The sequence below is a fragment of the Rattus rattus genome, chromosome 8 (assembly GCF_011064425.1).
Source record: "Rattus rattus isolate New Zealand chromosome 8, Rrattus_CSIRO_v1, whole genome shotgun sequence".
Classification (NCBI taxonomy): domain Eukaryota; kingdom Metazoa; phylum Chordata; class Mammalia; order Rodentia; family Muridae; genus Rattus; species Rattus rattus.
This window is the reverse complement of record NC_046161.1, coordinates 86,617,062-86,639,701: the sequence shown is the minus strand read 5'-3', so window position 1 is coordinate 86,639,701 and position 22,640 is coordinate 86,617,062. Positions and strand designations below refer to the sequence as shown.

Below are 22,640 nucleotides of genomic sequence, written 5' to 3'. Positions count from 1 at the left end.
TAGTCCATCGCAACCAGAGGCTCTCAAAATGTGGGCCGACACCCCTTCAGCAAACCTCTCTCTCTCTAGAAATAATTAGATTAAAATTCATAACAGTAGCAAAATTATAGTTATGAAGTAGCAGTGAAAATAATCTTATGGTTGGGGGTCACCACATCACGAGGAACTGTGCTATCGGGTTGTGGCATTAGGAAGGTTGAGAACCAACGCTCTGAGGCATAGTGATCAATTGCTGGTTCAGCTTGCAAGTTACGGCTGAAAGAATGGCTTACGCATCAAACCCATATAACTCGCGAATAATTATGATTCCAGCCTTTGTGTTGGACACTATTTAAATGAATGATTACTTAAAAATGACAGCAGGGAGAAGAATCATGTAAATTGGCTTCTTCGTTCAATGGATAGATCCACTTACACCTCATATTGGGATAATTTATGCTAGTTTTCTCTGATGTCATCTGTCGTTCAGGTCACAATGAGTCACAGTCTGTATTAACCAAAGGGTGCTTTGTACCCTGGCAGAGGGAAGCATATTATTTGGGAAAGTGCCTATGAATACTGAACTTTCAATAATGGTACAAGAGATTATTTGCAAAAATGTAACATTTATTTCCCAAACAATTGAAATTCTTTTCATTCTCATGAGGCTTCGTGAAGGAGTGCATTTTTTTTTAACTAGTACACAAACAGTCAGGAATAAAAGAGAATAGGGGCAAGTATTTATTCTAGCCGTATAGTGCTCGAAGCAAAAGATAATATGTTCACATATATTAAGAAATGTCTCTTTTATAGGCTACACTATAGATCTTTTGGAAAATCCAATGAGAACATCTCATTTACAAGATTTAATGATCAGGATATTAACTTTAAAATTCACTTACAAAGCCACCAAAATATAAGGGAGAATATATATATGTATATATACATATATATACACATATATACATATATATATTTACAATGGTGAGACAGTAATCCATTTGGCTTTTTGATATTCTTGATACAGATTGGGGTCCTTCGTATGTTTCTGTGTAATTTAGTGACTCTGACCTTTAGGGGGTAAAAGAATGGTACCCATTACTAACGTTCTGTCTGAAAAAAAATAGCAAAAATGACCGCAAACACATTCTTGGAATGTGATTTTATTTTTTTTGAAAAACATGTCTGGTCCTGCCCAGTCTTTTATATTTAGATAATTTCCCTGCTCTTATTATTTTCTTGTTTTAGTGCATGGGGGGGAGTATTATGTTCTTCTTTAAAAGGAAAAAAGCCAACCAGATAATGATAAGGACAGCACTCTGAAGTATTTATCAAGATGGCAACACAAGGGTAAATGTCAGATGAGAGAAAGGGTACCCAGCAAACTCTTGAACATCTGTTTCAATGTCAGGACGGAGGGAAGACTGGATATGGGTAAGACTTGGAGGAGGACTCCAGAGATCAGCTTGGGAAATGGCTGTGATGCCCCTGCATGATGGCCCCCACCAAGCCAGTGCAGCTGGGGTCAGAGCTTGGTGGAGGGCTACATGAGGGCTCATCCTGGTTCCATGATGCTTTAATCCAAGAATAGAAGGAAAAGACAGAGCCTTGAGTAATAAGAAAGGAAGATCTTTAAAGAATCATAGTTAATGCTGACATTTAGGACAAAGAAAGATGCCTCAGACGTCAAGGAAAGATAGCTCAGTGCATAAAGGCATTACCACAAAGTTTGATGACCTGGGTTCAATGGAAGGACCCACATGACGGGAGGAGAGAGAACCGACTCTAGTAAGTTGTCCTTTGACTTCCACATGTACAGTGGGGCACACATGCTTCTGAACAACACACACATACACACACACACACACACGCGCGCACACACACAGAATGCACTTAAAACAAACAAAGGGACAAAGGAACGCTTTTATAAAGGAAGAGGAACCTGGAAAGGCCTGTCCAGCAAATCTGTGGGAAATGCCCAAACAGTGCAGAGCTGAGGAGAACATTACAAGACTGAGGCAGCCACCATCAGTAGCTGCTGCTGCGGGACACATCAGAACAGAGCTGACAATAACCAACCCATTGTTTGGTAAAGTGGTGGCCCCTGGGGATCTACAAACTGCACTGGGGAAGAGGGAGAGCCAGGCAGCAGGCTCAGCGGTAGAACAAATGAAAGTCCGTAAGATCAATGTTCTGAGGCCTTTGACCAGGAAGGGACAGTGTGAAGGGCTGTGAAGTCACTGGAGGGTTTTATTCATGTCATCGCTGTTGTTGTTAATCGGCTAGAACTTACGAATGTAAAAGTTATTTCAGAAGATTCAGTTGGGAGGTTGACTACACAAGGAAGGAGACAGGGTAGAAGCTGACTGGTTTTGATGTTTGACAGACTTATGGGAACTGTTCCCACGCCATATCTTCTGCATTCTCTGTGAGGTAGAGGCAAGATCAGTTATTCTGAGTGAGAAGTCGGAGGGCTGGAGATTTTGGGAAAGTTGGGGTATGCTATGAAGTCACTGAAGACAAGATCATGAGATGTGGAGTGGGGGTTGGGTAGCGCTGGTCTGTTAGAGGTTGATGATCTAGAGTTTATAAGGACAGCAGACACCAGTCTTTACGTGTATGTGGTTTCTCAGTGTAACCATTAGACTGAGTTAAGGACATTAACCCAACCAAGCTGTGGTTGCTCTGGAAACAAAGGGTAGGGATGTTGCTGCTTGGGTAGAGGGGTCTGGAGCATCTGCTGGGTGGTTGTGAAATGGTGAAGCACAGGCCCCCTCCTGGGCAAAGAAGAATGTGGAGGAAGTGTGTGTGTTGGGGAGCCAGGGTCTCTGTCAGCTAGAAGAGGGGCCTCATTTACTGATGTGGTACCTTTAACACAGAGGGAAAGCATGTGTTCCTTTGAAAGTCGTAACTTCTTTTTTTAGGCACTGAATATAAAGAATTTCTTTTTGATTAAAATAAAGGAGAAAGAGAAATGGATCCAAGATTCCTTTCCCCTCAGGTTCAAGGGAGACCCAAGAGCAGACAAACAAACCAGGCAAGTCCAGGCTAATACATGTTCTTATATGAACATGTACTTCTTCTGATATGCCAGGTGCAGAGGAAGAAGCTTGTAGGAAAAGCCTGTCTTTGCTCTTCCTCTGACTAAGGAAGCAGAGGGGAACTGTCTGTGAGAGTTGCTGTCCAGGTGAGGAGAAAGCAGAGGAGAAGGGTGAATAAGCAAACGAGGCTCAAGCAGGATCCTCAACCCTTTGTCTGTCCTTCCTGGGAAAGGACCTGATACAGCTGCAGGGAATCCTAGAACATGTGAGCTGAGATGAGGGATCCAGTTCCCTTCTTCAGGAAACACCCTTGACCGTCACAGCACAGCCTTTTCTACAAGTATGGCTGCCGAGTCTCAGGGCTTCCATGGAGAAAGGGGCTCTGTGCCTGGCTTAACCAGGTGAGAGGGTAGGAAGGGAACCCGGACATCCACAAATGGAATGACTGAAAAGGTAAGAAGGGAAGGTATTTATTTGAAGCAAGCAAACAAGGAGAAAAATGAAACAAAAATTTCTCAAAGAGAATTCATCCGTTTAGGCAAAATCAGAAATCAAATGGAAACTATGTGTCTTTGAAGTTCAGTGTTACAAAGCACAGAACAGGGAAATGATCCTTCAAAACGGAGTCCTGGCCCGGGAGTTTAGTCTAGCTTTTCTGAGCCTCAGTTGATCTACCTCTAAGGACCAAGGGTTGCTCCTGGTCTGTGTGGTACAACAGAGAGGCTACAGAGCTCTGTTGCTGTCTGTGTCCCGTCCACAGCCACCCTGATTGGTGGGGGACAGCAGTCTTTTCAGCCCCTTTCTCCAAATGCTGGAGATGTGCCTCTGGGTAACGTGGAACAAACAGCTCCCGATTTGTCCCTGAAAAGATTGTTGAATGGGCAAAGTTGGCGGAAAACACATTTGTAAGGTGCCAATCAATTCAAAGATCCTCATAGAATAGATGATGAGTTTGGGACTTCTCAGGAGTGAGGCAAGGCTGCTCTCCTGTTTCTTTGAGAAGGCAGGTAAAGGCCGGTCATGTTGGGAGCTATGTCTGAAGCTAGGTAGCTATTTGTGGCAGTATGCTGGACTTCATATCACACCCTCCTTGCATACTTATGCACGATTTCTGTGACCAAATTACATCAAGTTAAGGTGTCAACTACCTCCTGGTAGCCTAGGAAGGCACACCTGTTCCATACATGCCATCAAACAGATCTGTTACATCTTATTGAATCTGTAAGGATAAACACATGGCAAATACATCTTAAGTTCTGGAAGACAGATTTCAAATGCACAGTGGATAACAGGAGCCTTCTTCTGTTGCTCAAATAAAACCACGAAGAAATATTTATTCCTTTTGAAATAAGTAGCTTTAGTTTGGCTAAAAAGTGGACCGATTCTCACAGAATAAAACACTTCCACTCTGTAGTATGGCTTTGGATGAAAACCTGTAAAACCAGCTTGAATTTCCAAGCCTCTTGAAAACATGGAGGTCATGTGAAAACGTGGGTTTTCAGGATGTGAGGGCTCTTATACAGATGCGCATGAAGACTGAATTGGGTTTGGGAGGTTGCTTTTGGAGCAGAAGAACAAGGAGGGAGCTTCCTTTAGCTGTCATACATATGCAAGTCCTTGAAGGACTGGTTCAAGATCACATGGCCAGCAAATCCTGTGATGGAAACCTGATCCATTGGCTCCGTATCTTGCTGCTGACAACTTCTGGAACTGAACTGCATGGTCCTGAATATGCTGACTTTTGGTCTATTTGGGAAAGACCTGACTTTTCCTACAGTGGGCACTCTATTCACTTGAATAATATATATATATGTATATATATATATATATATATATATTGCTTACAGTCACAATTTATGATAGAAAAAAATGGGCAGTATTCTACTAGGTGGTGAGGCAGAGGAAGCCAGTGACCCCAGGACTGTTGCCTGCAGCCAAACACACCCCTCCCTTCCTTCCTCCCTCCCTCCCTCCCTACAATACTCTGCCCTCATCTCTTGAAAGACTAGAGCAAGCAGTCTCATCTCTGAATGTTGGTCTTCATTTCCAAAGCAAACTGAGATGACACAAAGATATGTAGCTGGGCTTTACTGTGTCCAGAGAGCAGAGGGGCAGTAAGAATACATTGCTCTTAAAGGGACAGGATGGGCCAGGCCTTGAGTGATAATAGCCCACTCCCATCCTCTAAGCTCTTTGCTACACATGCTGAGTACGGTTGTGGGAGTCTCACCCAGCCCCAGCAAGGCAGAGATTATCATTGTCATCTTCCTTATTTTGTAGATCAAGGTCCAGAGAGTTCAAGAGGTTACCCCTGCCACACACACATAACACAGAGCTGGTAAGTGCCAATGGTGTGAACTGAGCTGTCTGACTCATGCTGTGCTGCCTGAGGCTAATGGGTCTGAACCTGGCTTGGTAGGATGTGGTGCAGCCGTGCCTATTCATAACACGAGTTAGCCTGAGGTGAATTTCAGTGAGGTCTACAGACAGGAGACAAGTTGATGAGACTGAATTAGTGCAAAATACTGAAATAAATGTTCTGCCTCTCCTTTGCACAGGGTGCTAACTGTGGGGCGCTCCTCTGTAAGAGCTGCTTGGGAGAGAAATAGAAAGTTCACGAGAGAACGCCACCCGCGAGGCAAGTGGTTTGCTTATTCCCAAGAGCTGGCTCAGCGTGAGCTCATCAAACATGAGTCTCCCTGGGTGACAGGGGGCTTCATTTCCTAGTTTCTTCCCCCTAGTCTGTGACTATGACTAGTATCATCTAGCTGGACACCTGTGTTCACCCAGACCCGGCTTCCTTACAGCCTGGCTCTTTCTCTCCATAGCTCTGATGTCCTCGCTAACACCACACCCAATCCTGAGGATTGAGAGCAAGAATTTCCTAGCTCTTGCCTATTTCCTGTCTTCCCGTTAAGTACCACAATTAGGTACCCTGTAACTTCTCCCAGATCAGTGCTGTTAGGTCAATCTTTCTAAAAGCAGCCTCTGTCATTCTGGTGTCTACAAAGCTCCTGATTCTTCATTGTCTCCCAAATCGCATCCAGACACATTTCCCCCAGACTCAGAGCTCAGACTCTTAACAAATTTCACTACCCGTGGCTACTCAGACATGGCCAGTCCTCAGTGTGCCTACCAGACAGTGACCCTCCCTCCCCACCACGTAAACATAATGCTCGTCCTTCTGGTCTTCTCTCTGAAAGTGGCTTTGCCTGGAGACAGTGAGTGCACCTAGTGTTCAAACGAACACTTATCCATCTCTTTGCTTGCTCCATTTGGACATTACAGCTTTTCTATAGGACAAATGTGACTGCACTCATTTAATGGTCTTTAAGAACCGTGGCTTGGAAGCGGGCCGGAGCCTGAGGTTTCCTATCTAGGAAGTCAGAACCTTGAACTGCATTTTGTTCCCACCCTTCCCATCCTAGAACCTGTCAAATTTTACCTTCCTCTCCAAGTCCAGCTCGAAGGCATCAATTCTGTACTTTTCCTAAACCGAGGGATGAGGGCCCCCCTCTGAGGTTGTACAGCAACTTGCTGACTACTTAAAACAATTGAGGGAAAGCCTGAGAATTCCTGCATGAGGCATCGGGCACAGTGCCAACAGAGCTCACGCTTTCAGAATCTTTTGAACATGACCACTTCTGACCACTTCCGAGAAGTGGTTTTTGCTTTCTGTTTTTCATATTGTTTTTAAATCCAAGCACAAACACATGCACACTCTGAAACAAGTGACACAAATAATATTTATTTCCAATTCTGTAACGTACTCCGAAGTTTTAAAAAAACTTCTGGGTAAGAACCTACTAAACTGACTTATGAGTCCGGAAGAGCGGTTTGAAACTCTCACGCTGCAATCTTCCAAAAGCCCCCTCAATAGTCTTAGATGCTTGCAACAGACTGGACTCACAAGAGAAACATGTTCAGCAGGAATTTAGGTGCAGTTCCTACTGGAAACACAAACAGTTCTCACAAGGCTGCATCAGGAAGGGGAGGCCTTGGCCAGTCAGAGGACATTAGCTCCTTGCAGGAAGGCCAAAGGTGACTATGTCACAGGGGCCATGTCACAGGGGGGCATCTTGGAGGAGTGACATTTGTGGGAACAAAGATGCAGGGAGAGAGATTTCTCAAATGCTGTGTCTGAAGACCGAGAGCAAACTTACGTGCTCATCATAATATTAGATATACTGGGAAATCAGCGGGAATTTAAAAATAATAAAAATGCAATAAAATTTTTTGTCTCTATCTGCATAGAGAGTCTGCAGGCCTTCAGGCCTGTAAACCTGTCACTGAATTTAGTATCATTTCAACTTTATGAAGCACTTGATGTTTGCAAAGCGCTTGTACAATTACCAATTACCATAATGTGCATCTTCTGAGCATTGTAGCTCACAGAGGGCCCGAGGACTTCAAACATAGAGGGAAGGGAATTTCTTTTTGCTCCAAAGGAGAAACCTTGGTCAAGTCAATTAAAGAGAAGGCTTCGGAGCTCATATGGCTGGAGCTGTGTAAGAAGTGGGGTGCTTACTTCTGGAGATCCCTTCATCACTCAGCACCCTGAATCTGCAATGCCAGCAGCCTCTCCTGACAGAGTTCAGCATGCTGCACTTGGGAGGACCCGGAACGACTCAGTGCACTTGGAACAGGAGACCGGCCTTGTAACCCAGGCCTAGGCCAGCACGTAGGATGCAGAGAACAGTTTTTACAGTTGCTAGAGAAAAGCCGAGAGGATAGCACAAAACTGCCCCAGACCGTTCCAGTGACCGCTCCTTGGCACACCCTGGAAGCTCAGGCATGGGCTAGCATAGCATCCTGTGTTCTGGCTGTGTTTACAGCCAACACGTCAATGAAACCCAGCACACTGCTGGATTTCAAGGAATTTTGAGGAAATAGCTTCAAGGGGTGTCAAAGGCAATGGTTTCAGGATGTGTCTGCTTCCTGTGGGAGGAGGGTGGCTCCCCTGTGCTTCTTCCCCTACTTTTGAAAGACAACAGCACTAGCTCCAGTGTAGGCAACAGGCTGCCCTAGGGGCTGAGTATGACTGAAGTGCTGGTGACATTGTAGTTTACCTGCTAAAGAGCAAATAAAAAGCAACCTTTCATTGAAGGTGAATTTTGACCCACGCCATTTTCTGTTAGCTTAGCTAAGGCCTCTGTCAGAAACCCTGCAGCTTCTGAGAGTAGATTGTGAGCTAAATGCAGCATCCACTGGATGTGGGCTTAGCTGCATTCTACTTGACCTTGACTGGAATACTTAGACCACTGGATCATGTTCATTAGGGGAAATCTAAGAGTCGATCTCTTCATGAAAGGACGCTTTTGAATTTTAACACATCTATGCCTTAGGATACATGTCGAGGGCCCCAGCATACCATTCAAAGCAGAAATTAGACTGTCACTGCCCTAACTTTTACCCAAGCAGGAAACTAGTGGGTGTTTGGGAAACGACTATCTGGGATCACTTTTTTCTCCCTGTCACATCGCTGCATATATCTGGCCACTAGTCGTGTTGCTATCATATACCCAAGGTACTGGGTGACTCTGTGTTTAAGTATTCTTCTGCTCTCAAGAAGGAAAATCGTTTTCTTGCCATGACGATGTGTGTGACTGACAAGCTGTATGAGGATGTTTTGGTCTCACTTCCGGTTTTATCAAATACCTGGCACCTGCTGGTGATTTTGCAGACCTGCCAGAACCTCTCATACCTTTAGCCTCCTGTGAGATCTCACTGCCACTCAGTTCCCAAGTCTTCTCTCCACAGGGCTCTTCCTGTCTTGCCTGAGCTGCTACTGATTACATCCGTTTATGGCTTCCACAACTCCTCTATGTCCCAGTTTTCTGTGCTGCCAGAACTCATCTGTTGAGAGCAGCACTGGGAGGTGGGGCCTTTGGGAAGTGCTTCCTGTTAGAGGGCTCTGTTCTCATGAACGGGACTTCCATCCCTATGGAAAGAAAGGACCTAATGATTGCTTTACTTCTGTGGCTTCAGGAGAAGTTGTAAGATATACCCTGCCCCCCTGTCTTCAAGGAATAAAAATCAAGAAAGCGCAAGTGAAACACCTATACTTTTTATGAAGGAAGACATGGAAACCAAATCCAATCCTGGAAGTATTCAGTGTGTAGGTACCTGATAAATGACTCACAGGAATGAATGAAAGACACTTTGGTTCATTTTTAGACAACAAAGCCATCAGACAATGTATACATCAATAACAATAAAAAAGAACTCTTTTTTTCTTCTCCTCTTCCTCCTCTCCCACCCTTTCTAAGACAGGGTCTCCCTGGAATTCATACAGAACTTTGGTCTTGAACTCACAGATACTCACTTGCCTCTGCCTCCCAAGTGAGGGGATGAAAGGCACCCACTGCCACCGTCTGCTGAGAATCCTTACAGTAACAGTCCCTGTGCAATGTTTAAACGCATTCCTCACTGGAAATTAGCTTGTCCCCTACAGACTGGCGTCATCTCTTCCTTCTGATTCTCCCTCCCTTGCAGGCTTTCTGTTATCCATGGATAACCACGGCTGTCACTGGTTTTCCATCTTGTTATCCTCCTTGTTTAGACCACTCAAGCTCCCTTCTCGTTATTGAATTCCACTTTAGGAAATCTTAACTCCTCCACGGACCCTTTCCCACATGACTGAAAGAGCGGTAATTATCACTCCATCAAGCCCTTCCTCTGTTAAGCGTCAACGCAGTTAGCTTCGTCCACACATTTAGGAAGTGGTATAACATCACTGAGGGGGTGTCATCAACATCTCCACCCAGCGAAGGAAGCCTTCATTAAGGGTCGTCTCTGCTGTGGGGGCTCTACCATGGCTTCAAATACAGACAGGTGCTGAGGAACTGCTGTCCTCCAGAGGCGACAGGCTCTGTCTCCTTCAGGTGGGAATCCACACAGCCAGCGGCAGCCATCCATGCTGACAATGTATCTCTAGTAGTTCATGAATTTGTTGGCAACTTGAAAATGCCCCGGCTGCCACAGTTGAGGAGTGACTAAGTAACAATTAAATTTTAAACAGAAGACACTAGCCCCCACCGGGAAGAAAAACTATGAAAACGAAAATTCAATACTGGCAACACTGAGGCAGTATGCATTTGATTTTTGAAAGACTTTCCATTTTTTTCCCCTTTGAATATTTTTAAACCAAATGACACAGTACTAACCTAGAAATCATCAATATGACATCTCATCACTAATGGTGAAACAGCACAGCTTCACCTGCAAGGGGCAATTGAAAGGCTTCCTTTATCACGGAAGGTACAAGAGGAATAATTATCATCAAAGCCTCGTAGTTTGCTTCCATTGTGGGATCAAAGAATTGTGGTACTTCTCTATCAAGTCCGAATTGCTCTCCGTGGTGTAATTTTCAGAAAAAAAAAATAACTAGAGGAGGATGGTTTGTAACTTAGGAAAAATTATATGTGAAACAACTGCGTGTGTGTGTGTGTGTGTGTGTGTGTGTGTGTGTGTGTGTGTATAGCAGAGAGAGAGAGAGAGAGAGAGAGAGAGAGAGAGAGAGAGAGAGAGAGAGAGCGCAGCTTAGTCCCCAGCCTGACTGGAGATAGAATGAGAATTATGGCTGGCTCACAGGCTAAGTGAAGCCTTTTGCTTACAGAGACTGAGTCTTCCTTACACTACTAAAATACTGCTGTTGTAACTGAACACTGGTGCTGGGATATATAATAACGGCAGTTGGGCAAGTGATAATGAGCATTCGATGCACTGGATGATGCTGTTCTCTGAGATCTGTGGCTGACAATAAGTAATAAAGCCAACAGAACTCTACTGTTTGCTAAGCATCACTCCAACTGCCCCAAGTGAATTCTCCTAATGATCAAAACCAGCCAAACTATTATGTAACTAGTCCTGGGTAGACCACAACAGCAAATCGTAGTTGATTTAAGCCCAAAGGCAACGGAGTCACGGTCGAGAATCAATGCCCAACCATTAAAGCAGATCTCTATTTGATAAAAAGTAACTGTGGGACATCTGAGTGTACCTTTCTTTATTCTAGAAAGGCCTTCCTAAAAGGATACGATAAACCAGAAGTCTTCAAACAAAACCATATTAGAACACAGGCTCTGTGGAATTTGTCCACACCATGCAGCTGCAGCCTAGGATCCCAATGGCCCATGGAAGTCTCTTGATAATTATGCAATAAATCAAAGAATGAAAGAGTGAGGAATGTCTAAGAGAGTGCTGTACATTGGGAAAAAATACTCAAAGGATTACTTTGGTGTCATAGTTTAAAGGAATTTGTGAATTGATTTTCTATAAAAGGAAGAGCTATGTTCTGACTTCGGGGTTGTATAAATCTCAATTTTCATTTTGTTTGCTTAAAGTGAACGTGAAATGAGAAAGAATTCTTATCTAATAGAGATATTATTAAAAACATGTTTATGGGAAAAAGAGAAAAACATTGTAGTGGGCTTTAAGTTCACATAAAACCCTAGGACGGTTGTGGAAAACTCGGTCACCATCTTTGGACCCTGATTTTCACAATCAGGGTGGGAGGCTATGGTGCTTAGACAACAGTTCAGAGGGCTAAATCTGCAGTCACATGTATTCTGTAGGAGAACTTACTCCAACTATGCAATTAGGCTGTTAGGGTCTTACACTCATTGAGTGTATTTATTATTTTGGTTCTGCAATGCTACTGAGTGGATTGCTTTCAGCAAGAGGCATTTAATAACTGGTCAGCTTTCTCATGGAGTCAGACAAAATAAGAGATAACATGCATTCATCCTATGACATGGGAGAAGGAGGCAGGGAAGACCCAAGTTATGACTTAAACATGGCTGTTCTTGTTACCCTGTTCAAAGTCCCTTGTATTGCTTCCACCAAAAAGTCACGAGAACCCAAAGATCTAGGAAGCTAGCTTTTTCTTGAAGTTAATTTTACTTTGTTGTTATTTGATGTCTAAAGTCAAGAGCTAGACACAAGCTTTTCCAACAATGGCACCTATGAATGCCCAAGGGACTGACTGAGGGGTGGGGGGACAGCTGTCTAACTCCTGCTCCATGCAAGAATACACCTTTTGGCCAGCTTCTTGGGTGAACAGATGCATTCTTCTTCCATTAGAAAGCCACCATGGAGATAATCATAGAGGGCTTTCAGGAAGTGGACTACTTTTGCTTGTCTTAAGTATGTACCAATCATGGTGCTTCTTGAAACCACTCTGGGATCATTTGATTACATTTGGCAAGCGAGAGGGACAAGTGACGGTAATTTGTAGCTCTTTTAAACACATTCCCTCTATCCCCATGTCTCTTTCTCATTGGTGGTTTCAAAACAATTTGGGGCCAACATGGTGGGGAATAGCAGAACCTCATGAGTGACAACCATGCCTACCTATCATGTTTGCCTCTGAAACCTAATGTGTCAAGTGGCACATAGTGGGTACTCATTAACGTGTTACTTACAGTTTCTGTTATCTTTTCTACTTGCTAATGAAAATAAAACGTGCCACATCCCCAGACTGGTAAAGATTTTAACGAACTACTAAAGAAATAATGACATTAAAATCACTAAGAACAGTTCCAGAGACATGTGCAGCAATAGCATCTCACACACAACAAAGATAGCAGAGCTCAGTAAATGGATCATGTGAGCCAAGAGCTTTGGGGTCTTCTGATGGGCACATTGAATTGACTATGTTATTGCTTTTAGGTCAATCAGCAACACTGGATACCTCAGAAGAGCCTTTCCCTCCTTTGGGCTCAGTGGCTTCTTTGTAAAGCAGAGGTCCTTGTCCATCTAGAACACTGTATAAGGCAAACTCAAATCATTCACGAAGCACTACTCCAACAAATGACTCAAAGCTGCTTCAACCAGTCAGCATAGGGAAACTCTGCATCGTGGGGAATCATCATTTGGTATGGAAATTGCTGCTCATAATATTCATATCTGGGATTTAACATAAGCGTGACTGTATGGCATAGAAAGCATTCTGCCAAGTTCTGCAAGAAGTTTTCTTTCTTTCCTTATCTGCCCCCACTATGATTAGTATACTGTTTCATTTAAGTCCCTTAAAGATGTGGTCCAAAATAGTGTGGGAGAACAACAAAGATACCAAATGTTCACTCCCTCTGGAGCGGAGTCTCGACCATTTATACTCAGGGTCCCAGGGAGTCTTTCTATTAGGATCACACAAGAGCCACAGCGTCCACGCGTCCCTGACATGGGCCTTTCATCTGGTGGGTATCTGGCGGGAGTCTTAGGGTTTCTATTGCTGTGAAGAGACATCATGACTCTTATAAAGGACGACATTTGATTGGGACTAACTTACAAAGTGTTAGTCCACTGTCATTACGCCACAAGGCATGGTGGTGCACAGGCAGGCATGGAAGCGAGAGTGCCACTGGGCCTGGATTGAGCATCTGAAACCTCTAAGTGCACCCTCAGTGACACACTTCATCCAACGAGGCCACGCCAACTCCAACCAAGTCACGCCCCCTAATAATGGCACTCCCTGTAACCCCCAGGATTTTCTGGAATTTATTACTGGGTAAATTTGCCATCATGTTGTTATCGCTGAGCATTCTTCAGACTATGTAAAATGCTGGCAAGCACACGCTAAGCTCTTATGCTCGTTGATGTTGGCACAGGAGAAGTGCTCAAAATGATTTTAGGCTGCCCTTTTTTATTTTGGAAAAGGTCATTTTTTATCTCGTGTCATTCGCTTTTGTAGGACTAATATATACACATGCTTAAGGAGAACGATGATAAATGACGGAATGGAAAAAGACTCTTAGAAGCAGACAGCCCAGCAGGACCATTAGTCAATGAAGAAGCCATGCAACTCACGATTCCCACACCAGCTGTAACACCCGGAAACTAAGCAAATAATTCTATGCAATGTCTTAAAATATGAATAAGGATGCATCAATTTTAGCTTCTAACCTGCTCATTAGATGAGATTGTCTGTGAGGTTGGTAGGCAGTTCTAAAATTTGGGGTTTGGTCTTAATAGAAGCAACTCATAAATTTGGGATAAAGATGCATTTAGTCACCCACACAGAGCACATGCAGATCCTAAGCCAGGGCCAGACTGAACATAGCAGTTCAGTTGAGTAGTGGACCATAAAGTGACTACGTGTAGTATCTGGGTCATTTGAGTTTATCCTTTCAGAGGATGGACGGCTTTCAACCATAAAAAATAATCCTCCCTTGTATGAAATAGATAATCATCTTAATTCAACCAGAATCTTAGCCATGAAATTTTGAGCTCCTGTTTTATCAGTGAGTTGTGAAATTCCAGTACTTACAGTAGAAAATTAATGAAATGGATAAACAAACAAACTTCTTTCTTTCTCCCTATATATGGTAGGGACTAAGGAAAATCAATCATAGACTTCATATCGGTTAAAATACCTGGAGTCCAGGTCAGCTGTGTATGTCTGTTTGCGTCCAAAGAGTGAGATAAATAGGTTAAGAGGCTATGGGTGGGTGTCTACAAGGGGCAGCCTAGATAAAAATCACTTGGCCTTATCCTGCTTGAAGGCTCACTTAGTAACCTTCAGATAATTAATAGACATTTCGATGTTTCAATACCTGAAGTGAAGGTGCCCTATATAGAAAACATTGCCTGCTTGTTTGCTGCCTGTCTGGTATTCATTCATTCATTCATTCATTCATCTTTCATTTATTCATTCATTCAACAAATATTTATTGAGGAGTCCCCTTCCTGCTATGCTATTAGAACAACCACAGAACAAGAACAGACCCAAATCTCAATCCCCAGAAAGAATATATCCTTACAAGAGGAGGCAATTAAAACAAAGTACATGATATATTGGAAGGTACCATTGTAGGAAAAGTATAAAGCAGAGAAAAGCTAAGTGAATGCTATGGGCGCTTGCTAATAGAGCTGGGGTGGTCTTCAGGCAAGAGGAATGAGAGAGAGAGGAAGGGCAGAGACATTTCAGTCTGAGGGGAGAGCCAGTAAGAAGCTGGCCCTGACACATGTTGGGCACATGGGGATAGGCTGTGACTTTAGTCTTCTCCTGGCTAGGACAGGACGTTCCTCCCCATGAGCACACGGAAATCTAGAAGTCTGATGTCTTGTTTACATTTCAGCTTCCTTTGAGCTTGGTTAGACTGAGTCTAGTCTCTTAGGAGATTGGAGTACTTAAAGTCCCTTGGCTTTCTACTCCTGAAAAAATATGATTTGTTTCCTAGTGTTGAGAACTGAACACAGGACCTCATACATTTTTTTACTGCTTTCCTGTTGAGCTCTATTTCCAGCCCAAACTTTGAAGACGTGACTTGGAAACTTAGTGGCTCTTTCATGGTGGTGTTCCCTGTGTGACCAGCACTGACCTCTTAACCCTGATATCAAGTGAGTATTGTCAACAGGTATTTGAGAGGCGAGTGTACCTCACTGTGAGGCATCAGCATGACTCCTTGTCTTAAGGACAGCTTCATGAACTTCTTGAGACATGGGGTTTCATAAGTAGAGTAAGAGAATCACTCACTGCCATCTAGGGTTTTGGAGAGATCTGGGCTTGAATCATGGGATCGAATGTTACCAGCTGTGGAATGTGATGTGAAGTTATACAAGTGATCTGGGAGTCTGGAGTTCTGTCACAAGGAAAGGAGTAAGAATTCCAACCAAGAGTGGTTATGGCATCCATGAAGTACGGTGTGTGATAGTGCTCTGGGGCTTAGTAGCATTTGTTCACCTATCATTCCCTTCTGTCTCAATTTCTTCTTTCTGCTGCATGATTCAGAATCACTGCCCATGTTGAATTGTAACAAGATTGTCACTAATCATCAATTTTAGCACCACAGGCTTCCAACAACACAGTTGAACAGGAGAACCCAGGTTACCGTACTGAGGCCAACCTTAGAAATATAGAAAGCTAACCAATGGGCTCTTCGTGTGTACTTTCAACTCTCTCCTCCTCCAACTTCCTGCAGAGCCTAAGAACAGAGTGAATTAAAGCCCCCTCACTGTACTCTGCTCGGCCAGTGCTCATCTTCATTAGGCATGCATTTGTGTGACACCCGCCCCCTCCCTACCCACTGTAATTTTGAGGAAAACTTTTATGAGAACATACGTATGAATTGCCAATGCCATGGAAAAGTAAAATAATAGAATTATGTGAGCCCCGGTGGTTTGTTTTATTGCTAATCATGATGAAATAACAAGCTATTCTCGAGTCTGAACATTGGGTATCAATTGCATATGAATGGGGACTCTAATGGCTCGTTTTCTAAGAGTGTACCTCGCTAGTCAATTCAACCTCGGCTTAGATGTTGCTGCCAAAAGCATTTTGCAGATATGGTTGAATGTACGATCAGTTTATTTTAAGTAAAATAAATTATCCAGTGGGCCTCCTGTAATTAGCTGCATGGCCTTTAAAGCAGAACTGAAGCTTCTCTGCAGGATTCTGCCTCGAGATTACAGCAATAGCAGCACCCTAGCTCCCAGGCTGAGAGTTGGCCCTTCAAATTGCACGCTTGGTAGTTTCTACAACTATACAAGCCAGTTCCTTGAAATGGGTCTGCATATGCATATAAGCATACACAAATCACTTCCAGCAGTGGTTCCTGTTTCCTTAGAGAACTCTAATTCAGTTGTGTTGAAGGTTATTCTTTTTCTCTTGTCAAAAATTCCCCTTTTATGGAGCTAGGGATCAATCCCAGGTCTTTTCATGTTAGGCAAGTATTCTATTACTGAACTACCTTCTCTGTTCTGTCAGGAATTCTCAGTAGGAAGCTGAAGCAGGCTGATGACAAGTTCAAGACCTGCCTGGGCTATAGACTGAGTTCAAGACTAGTATGGGTAACTTAGTAAGATGCTATCAAAATTATATATTTTTATATATTATAATATATATATAAATATATGAAATATATTTTATATATTATATATAATATATAAAGGAGGAGGGGGACTGGGTATATAGCTCAGTTGTAGAGCCCATGTCCAAAATGTGAAAGATCCTGGGCTTAAACTCTCAGGACTATAAAATAAGTACTATAAAACGTTCTTTATCTTGTTTTAACCATGTGATTATATTCTAAAGAAATGAAGTGTCAACAGTTCCACGCTGTGCAGTTCATTTCTATCAGCACCCTAAAATTTCCTTTGGTCAAGCAAGGCGAGGCAACTTGACTCCAGTGAGGGATTGTTCCTACATTGGCGATGACTGGAATGGCCTAACCTGTTAGGGTCACAAGGAACATCAACAGGGTTTAGAGTGGCCAATAGAGTGAATGTAAATGCTAAATTCATAGCTTGTCTAAAAATATACCTATATCAAGAGGTCACAGAGTTGAAACGGCTTGGCATGCTCCTCTCCAGGTAAAACTCAGACCTTAACTAGGGCACACCCCCCCTGCTGTGTATGAAAAAATTATATTCCTGCAATGACGGCGGCTGCACTGCAGTTTCCAGAAGGAATGCACAGGAGGACAAATTGCCACGCAGAGAGATATTACAGAGAGGATAAATCTGCCTTCATTTCTACTAGGCTGTCCTTAATCGTATGGAAATAAACCTTTGGTGGAAAGTGAGATTAAAAACTATGACATCATCTAAATTTAGAGCCACTGCTTCGAGCAAAAAATTTGAGTGGGCTCCAAATTTCATTTTCTTGTCTCCGAGTTAATTTTTCTACTTTATTCCTTTTCCCTGTTGCAAAGCTGCCTCACAGCACTTTCGGAATTTGGAGGACGAAAATAAGAAGCTCGTACCAGGTTTCTGATTTCCCATTTCCTAGCTGTGTATTTCATTAGGTGTTTGTCTCCACTGTTTCTCACACCTTCCTACAAATTTGGTTACCAGAGACTGAAGTCAATGGCAGGAGCCACTCCTGTTTCTGGAAGAGACGTCCAGCAGGTGTATAAGCCTGCGACAACTCCAAGATTACGAATTCCCCCAACGACCAGAAAGGTTCCAGGTAAGTAATGAGGCCAGAGCAAGCAAGGGGTTGCCAATGACTAAGATACACCACCCTTTGCAGCGTGGTACCTGGACTGCCCACATAAATGCAGGACTGACGTGAGGGAAGATATCTGACAGACAGCGGAGAGATGTGGCTGAGAATCACTGAGCCCCAAGCCTTGCCCTCCACAGTAACATGAGATGACAGAGCACTACAGGAGGTTTCCAATTTGCGAACGAACTTTCTCTTGCTTACCTCTGCATCTTCTTGCCTTCTCTTCATTCCCTCTTAATCTTCCTTTCTAATTTCCGGGCCGTCCTCCAATCTGCTTTCCTTTCATCCCTGATGTAAATTTATGATATTTCGCACTGCCTCCGCCTTTCCGTCATAGCTTCCTCTTCTTCGCCCATTTGCCGACTTCTATCAAACTTCTAAAAACAGATCCTTTTTCTGATCTTACCTTTCCCTCTCCCATTGATGTGTTGTGGCTTTAATTGTTGCTTTGGGTTTTAATCACCCAGTGACTGACTTTTTCTTATTTAAAGGAGAGGGATTTTGTCATTGCAGAAAACCAGCTGTGAAGACCCAACACATTCAGTTCCAGGCAATTGTCTGCTCCCCCCACCCCCCCCCGCCCGGCATGGTGCTCTTGACTGGATTAGCCATGGGCTGCTTGCTTCTACAGGGCAAAGTACTTCAGCCTGATTTTTCAACCCTCAAACTCACATGGCAGGGCATGTCTGAGCAGCTGCATTCACAGTGATAGGTAGAATTAAAAAAAAAAAATTGCTTTTCAGAAGAAAGAGTTTACCTCAGTGCTCAGTGTTACTGGAGGGAAATTAAAGAGTGGCGCTATTTTATACTATGAGAAAGCCGACTCTAGCCCTCAACTCATTCACTTTTACTCCTAGCCCATCATTTTATACAGGAAACAAAATATACAGTGGGCCTCTGGGAGGTAGGTGTAGCTGGGTCCTGTCCAAGCCCATCAGACCAGCCAGAGACTGGGAAGGCCCCTGAGACTGTTGAGTGAAGCAGGTGGTCTCTGGCCAACCAAACCGGAAGTAAGATCCCTCTATAGAACAACAAAATAGATAAGTTCTTCAGTACCATATGATTTTGTCATCTGACATTAGGAAATACCGGATCACCACAAAAAACATGATGTGCCATCGACACGGGGCACGTCATCGACACCCTTGCTTTTTCAACCCTTGTCTACCATTTCAATAATGGTCTACATGGTTCTAGACTTTGAAATCACTCCTGTGGATTTACTTTACCTTTGTGTGGTCCTTAGGCTGCAGGCCTTACTCCTCCAGATGGGGTGCAGAGTAGCCTGCCCCCAGGAGAAGCTGCCAGCCTCTCAATACAAAGGATACTTGTGGTCAAATCCGTACCACATCCTGAAGAGCTGTGCACTCTCTGTCTTCGTCGTGTTTTTATCCATCTTATTTGCTTCCTGGAAAGAGACCGTAGAAAATGGTACATCTTAAATACGCGTCAAACCAAATCCAATTTAACTACATCATTAAGGAAACATTAAAAAAAGTCTAGGCATGTTCATCTTAATGGTGAAAGAGTTTTCAAATTATCTCAGAGATCTTTCTCTGTAGATGAGAATGAGAGGTTTTGGCACAATTTAGTATTCGCTGTCTTAATCATCTCAATTTTATTAAATAGCTAAGAGATGTCACTTTTGGCCATCAGTGATAAGGATGTTTCTGTCACAAGGTTGTTGTGGGAACATGGCAGTCCACTTAAGTCAAATCTGGGTGTCATTTATTTATGGATTACTGAGAAATTACTAAAGAACAGCCTTATAATTGTTACATAGGTTTACCCTCATTTTCGTTTTGATAGGTCACTATTAAAGGCTGTGATTGGTTTTTGACACCTTTCTGTTAGGATTAGAAACAGCTCAAAGAGATATTCCTGATGGGAAGCCATTAAGAAATGTAGATATGATTGTTCTCCCCACTCCCCCCGCCACAAGCACCATAATGGAAGAGAGAAGGAAACAGAGACCAAAAAGGAAGACAATGTATTTGATGGCATGAAATGAGAGACAGAAGTAAGAAAGCGAATGGAAAGGCTCTGTGCTAAAGCCTTGCACCGTGGAAAGATGGATCCTCAGGAGCATCTGCGAACTGCGTGTCTCATTTCACATACTAAGGAAAGTGAATTCTGCTCAGTTGTGATGGCTACGTATACTGGACTTAGTGTGGATTCTCTGCTTTGTCTGGTCCCAGAATTTCCACTCCAAACTAATCTATGACTTGGCTGATCTGGAACACAGAGAGCATTGTTCTGATGGATGCTGGTGTATGGGAGACCATGGAAACCCTACCCACTTCACCAAAGTCAGTCCCTTCTCAAGTCCAGGATGGCTTGCTTGCTTGCTTGCTTTCTTTCTTTCTTTCTTTCTTTCTTTCTTTCTTTCTCTCTCTCTCTCTCTCTCTCTCTCTCTCTTTCTTTCTTTATTTGTATTTAACTTGTTTGCTGCTCTTTCCTAGTCAGCTCCATTACTGTTAACCACGAGTAGCTATATCCTGCTCCATGAAATCTCTACCAGCAAATGCTACAGCTCCAAGAAATGGGACTACAGGGAAGGCAAGTGTGGCCCACTGTTACGTAGCAGTTACCGTTTGCCAGAAATGGTGTAGCAGAGAGTCACACCAAAGCCAAACCCAAACTCACCATCCTTCTGCTTTAAGATCTCTAGTTTCAAAGTGTAAAGCCTTCTATGTGATATTTGACATCCCACTCCTTTTTCTTCCCATTTGTCTCTAAAGGAAACGTAGTCATCTGTCTCAGTCTCCCTGTGCTTGTCTATGTCTCTCTGAGGCCATGTCCACCTAACAACAGTGACAGAGCAACCGCTTCATACAGTTTCTGCATCAGGAGGCAACTCAGACGAGCTGTTTTGGGGTCTCTACTGCTCAGAGCTAAGGTACCAGAACAAAATTTCTCATTGTGAACTCAAGTAGTTCAAAAAGCTCTGCACCAAATGTGACATTTTCTGTCTCCTTTTCTGCATTTCTTTAAGAATGAGGACCTTGAGGGTTTTACCCATCAACAGGCATGGCTGATTTTGAGAGTGGAATGGCATCTTCTAATTACAAAGCAGTCACTGAGGAAAGTGTTCAAACCACAATATCCCCCCCGCCCCCAGCCTCTTTTTAAAGAAAGGCTGAGGAGGTAAGCGGGATGGCGTTTGGAGGCTCAGCTGCCAGCCTTCAACAGCCCAGCTGAGTGACTTTGCAATAATGACACTTCCTAGTTATTGAGTGCTCCTTAACTTCCAGACAGCATGCTAGTCGCATTACCCAGCCGTTAGTTTTTCCAATCATTATTTTTCAATTTCTACCACAATCCATCTAGGTTGGTTGAGTTGTTGCTATTTTGCACTTAAGGACGTAGAGACCCCTAGAGAAGGGAAGCCGTGAACACAAAGTCACACGGTTAGTAAGAAACAGCAGGAGTTTGAATCTGGGACTGAGTTGCTAGACTCTAAAGATGACGTTTCCTCTAAGTGTCTCACACTAAGCTGTGAAAGCACAGTCATTCTCTAATAGACAACATAATTTTATAGCTCTTCTTTTTCTTCCCTCCCTCTCTCCCTTCCTTCCTTCCTTCCTTCCTTCCTTCCTTCCTTCCTTCCTCCCTCCCTCCCTCCCTCCCTCTCTTCCTTCCTTCCTTCCTTCCTTTCTTCCTTCCTCAGATTCTTTCATAGGCTGACCTCAAACTTCACATCCTCCTGCCTCAGCCTCACAAAATGCTGGGAGTATAGCATACTTTGGATGAGTTACAGTTACTGGTCTTAAGGAACAAAAGCCATTTGGAATTACTTTATTTGTATCACTGACCACTATAACAGCAGTAGACGCTTCAAAACGCATGCCCTTCAATGTCAGATGACACTGTAGGTGATTTTTGTACCTTGTAGATCATGAATGCATGCTTTGTCACTGCCTCTGTTTTAAGGACAAGGAACCCAAGGTGAGTGGGGAGCATGGAAAATTCTAAGCTTTAAGTTCTCCAGCAGCAGGAATTCTTTCATCCTCTGGCACATAAACAGGAAGCCAATAAGGGCAAAAGGGGTCTCTGAGCAGGAAAGCAAGGTCAGGATGCTGGGATGCTCACAGACAGAGATGGAACAACTACACACAACTTAGGCTCCCGGGGTCTTCTCAGGGGTTTTCTGTGATCTTAGAAATTCTCTTTTGTCTTTCTTCTTTCCCCTCTTTTTCATTTTGCTTCCTAAGGCTACAATATTGGAATTTAGAAGCACTGAGGACATATTTCTATATAAATGTCTGTGGATGTTTTTTGTCATCTGATAGGTGCAATATATACTTCAAAACAACTTTGTTTTAGTTGACTGACTGAAAATGTTATTTATCTCACTACGTTGTAAAGAAGTTGAGTTCAAATTCTAATAAAATGGGGGCGGAATGTGTTTTCCCAGGTGGGAAAAATTCCACTGATGATCCAGAAATGACTGTTTTGCTGATCCTAGTTAAAAAAATTTCAATACGTATCTTAAACATCTGTTGGCCCAGTTCTGGATCCATTCATTTATTTCTCTGGAGTTATTGATGACTTAATAACTTAGTTATGAAAGGCCATTAATAAATGAATAGAAATAAATGAATTAGTCTAGCGCATGTTACGCTTGTGCAGTGGGGGCTAAAGATAAACGTGCTAAGGGAAGGCCAGCC

General features: G+C 43.3%; 1 protein-coding gene across 1 annotated transcript in view; it reads right to left on the bottom strand.

Annotated features, from left to right (window-relative positions):
* Positions 1-22,640, bottom strand: part of Slc9a9 (solute carrier family 9 member A9) — a 535,118-nt gene that overhangs the window by 71,693 nt on the left and 440,785 nt on the right. Inside the window, exon 14 of the mRNA XM_032909913.1 lies at positions 19,299-19,378. Coding sequence (XP_032765804.1) covers positions 19,299-19,378 — 80 coding nt within the window. The remainder of the gene's footprint in view (positions 1-19,298; positions 19,379-22,640) is intronic.